Raw genomic sequence first — 3479 nt, forward strand, 5'->3', positions numbered from 1 at the left:
CAAGTTGGAAAATGAAGTTCAAACTTGAGCTCTGTTCCGCCGCCTACACATTAGATCGAGTTTGAACCACTGACTGCCTCAGGCTATCACACTGAGGCTCAGCAGGCTCATTCCCCTAGCAGAAAGGCATCAGATGCTAGTATCACCGCATTCATATTTTCTTACTGGTACAACTATTTTAGAAGCATCATTCCCCCCACTCTTTATATGTATTTAATTATACACAAGGAAATGTTTTCACATACACGTCATAACTCGAACAACACTAAAATTAAATTGATCCCAATATGCAGAACAAATGTGATACAAATAGTACACAAGGTGGAGTGGGGAAAATAAAACAGGAAACAGCATTAGTCATACTTACTCCTTCAGCTATTTCAAAGAGAGGAACAGGTTTGCTTTTACAGCTTGAAACAACTATTTTATCACCAGCGGCAGAAGCAGTGGCCAGGTATCTATCTTAGTCACAAGTTATGGACTATAATTTTATTATACTGGTGATTAATAAAAGCAACAGTATGTTTCCCTTACCGAAGGAAAGACAGATTGGTTAAACAGTCTAAAGTACTGTACCTTGAAGGGACCTAGAAATAGAAACATAAGGCTATTTTCCAAGCTTTCATTAAGAAGCTCTTGCATTAACTACAGCCCTTACTTCCCAATACAAGGCAAAGCAACTTCTTTCAGAGAGAAGAGGATAAATATCTGGCAGATATTATTTGAGAGCTCTTTACCATTAAGGCAGCTTATCCGGTCTACAATTTTGTTCCCCACCACCCCCAAGTAAGAGCCCCATGTACCACTAGAGTTCAAAGGAACGTCTGTTGCTGTTAGCAGACTATGGATTTAAAGAACAGTCCTGTTTGTGACAAATGTTAAACTACTTCACCTTATAGTTTCTAGCGTACAATGAATGTTTGCTAATTTGTCTCCGTCTGTACTGAGGGAAGAAAAACAAAAACCCAAAAAGAACCTTTTATGACACCAAGTACCTTAAAGTAGTAAGAAAAGCCTTCAATACAGAACTACAGAGCAGGGAAACTGCCTCTGCACCCTCACCAAACTAATCAGGTAATCATTTAGATCCATGTCCTGTATGTCTTCAGGCCAATACCCATTGTGATTTTATATTTGGTTATTTAAGAATACAGGTTAATCGGCTGGATTCAACACCAAAGAACTGGTGGGCAGATTAGTGCTTGCTATTTCTTTCATTATTTTAAGGCAACATTTTAGCTTACAGAATTATGCAGAACCAAAACCAATGCTTTACCCTTAACAAATTAACAAACATTCAAAAGCATATACAGTAAGATACTTCATTGTTTTAGTTTTGGGGGATGAAGAGGAGACTAGGCGGAATAAAGCATGACATGACAAGACAGACTGTCTATAGCTAAAGTTTACTATACAACACATGTATATAATTTTTATTTATTTATATAGATAATTTATTTTTCTATATATTTAATTATTTATATATAGTGCATGCTATATATATATAGCTATGCTTCAACTTCTCTGCAAGCTCCATAGGCAAAACATTCATTTGCGCTCTGATTGTTTTAACTTTTTTCCTCATACATCCACTTATTTGCAGACTTAGAGGACAGACACATTCAGAATTTGCAGGACTCAATTGTTACGTGCCAGCATCCTGTCCTCCTTCTGCATCACGATCAGACATCGCCGCCTCTTCCCATGACAGCCATACAAGCTGTTCACTTGACAGTGCACTGTTTTCATGAAATTTCTCATATATTCACCTAACACCTCATATGACTATCCTATAACAGGCTTCCGAGACAGAGGTGAAAGGTCTAAATGGGCCAGATCCATTTTCATGCATAAATCACCACCATCCTATGGATGTTTTCCTACACATCCAACACATTTGCGCTTTCTCTGTAAATGCTACAAACAGCACAAAGAAAACCAGTGCCTACAGAGTAAGAGGTAAGTGTGCACTATCAAAGACTATCAGAATCAATGAGAAGCTGTTCAAGGAAAAAACAAACAAAAAAATCTTTCATTACAATTTTCCTCTCTACACTATGTATAGAATTTTACTACGCTAGCAATTGCTTTGTTCAACCTTGTCAGTAAATTAAGCACTGCCTTGAAAGTGAATATTGTGATCAACTATTGAAGAAACAAATGAGTAAGCTTTACAGTTGGTAGGCAATTCAAGATATCATAATCATTAAAAAAGTGTTAGCCTCCTAAAGGAAGAGAAACTTTTTCAGAAGCATTTACCAGCGTGAGTTTGTTCTGTAAATCACTTCAACACAGAGAACTACAAAATTTTCTTCACAATATATACAAATCTTCTTATGCAAAGCTTCAAAACTGCATCAGGCCTGTGATTTACAGACACTTTAATAAAAAAAAATTCACTGAAATTTTGCAGAACAGTCACAAAACTATGGCTGAAACTGTAAAGGATACTATTGCTGGCCCAACATAGTGAGCTGACTGGATGTGGGGGTGTATGTGGGTTGAACTGCTCCACCACAGTCAGAGACGAGGAATCCCATATTTTAACGTCATCTCCCGATGAAGCAAAACGTATGCTTTCTTGCATGGCTGCACCTGTTTTTGCAAAAATAAATAAAAAAATGAAAATACATATCTATAAAAAAAGTAAAAATATACAACTGGCAACTTCACAAGCCAAAAATAACTTCATCTATACCATTTAATACTGTTTTCTTGATAACCGGGACATTTATTTGGAGAGTTATGCAATTAGTACCACCCAGCTGAATATACTACTGAAAGCAGCAGACGCTCCACACTTTTGTTACTTGAATTCTTGCAGGAAATGTATGCTTTCCTTTTCACAAGGGAAAAGCCATCCTCTCTATGGCATCAAGAGACTAAAACGATGCTTCTATCTCCACAAGAATTTACAGCTGCCTAACACGAAGCCGTGCGTATTTCAAGGACTCACTTCCCACCAGTAGATGGAGACATACAAGCTAGAATCAAACCGACTGTTGCAGGGGAAGGCTGGAGGTTTGGACCTAAAGGACTCACTTCAGCGTTCATCTTGCCACCCTAAAGGAGACGCCCGAGAATCCTTAAACTAAATCTTTAACAGTAGAATACGAGCGACAATGAGTCACTTTTCAAAGCATCTTACACAACACTAAAAACCAAAAAAACCCATCACCACCAACGTACTATACTATTCGTTTTGACTGACACCGTTTTAGGAGTTAAAGCCAGGCTAACTGATTCCAGGTTTGTAAAGTTTGTTCTCAGCTTTTTACTCTGGGTAATTTTAAACTAGCAGCAAACAAGGACTCAAAAGGCAAGCCTTTCCTTCACCTGAAAGCATAACCACCCTGTAGCCAAAAGTTTCCGGGGCGTTTCTGCATAGCTTCAGGCCACTAATTCTCACTGCCGAGAATTGCAGAACACTGGCAAAATTAATCGGGACACTCAAGGTCCACAACCGCCTTCCCTCGGCC

At 38.3% G+C, this 3479-nt stretch overlaps 1 protein-coding gene across 1 annotated transcript in view; it reads right to left on the reverse strand.

Moving 5' to 3' along the window:
- NEDD1 (neural precursor cell expressed, developmentally down-regulated 1) overlaps window positions 1-2589 on the reverse strand; it is a 26073-nt gene extending 23484 nt beyond the window's left edge. The window contains exons 1-2 of the mRNA XM_009321306.1: window positions 2452-2589; window positions 368-462 (exon numbers count right to left, since the gene is read on the reverse strand). Coding sequence (XP_009319581.1) covers window positions 368-462; window positions 2452-2587 — 231 coding nt within the window. The 5' untranslated portion in view covers window positions 2588-2589. The remainder of the gene's footprint in view (window positions 1-367; window positions 463-2451) is intronic.
- Between the last annotated feature and the right edge of the window lie 890 nt (window positions 2590-3479).

This window comes from Pygoscelis adeliae, unplaced genomic scaffold, assembly GCF_000699105.1.
Source record: "Pygoscelis adeliae isolate BGI_AS28 unplaced genomic scaffold, ASM69910v1 Scaffold232, whole genome shotgun sequence".
In the NCBI taxonomy this organism is placed as follows: domain Eukaryota; kingdom Metazoa; phylum Chordata; class Aves; order Sphenisciformes; family Spheniscidae; genus Pygoscelis; species Pygoscelis adeliae.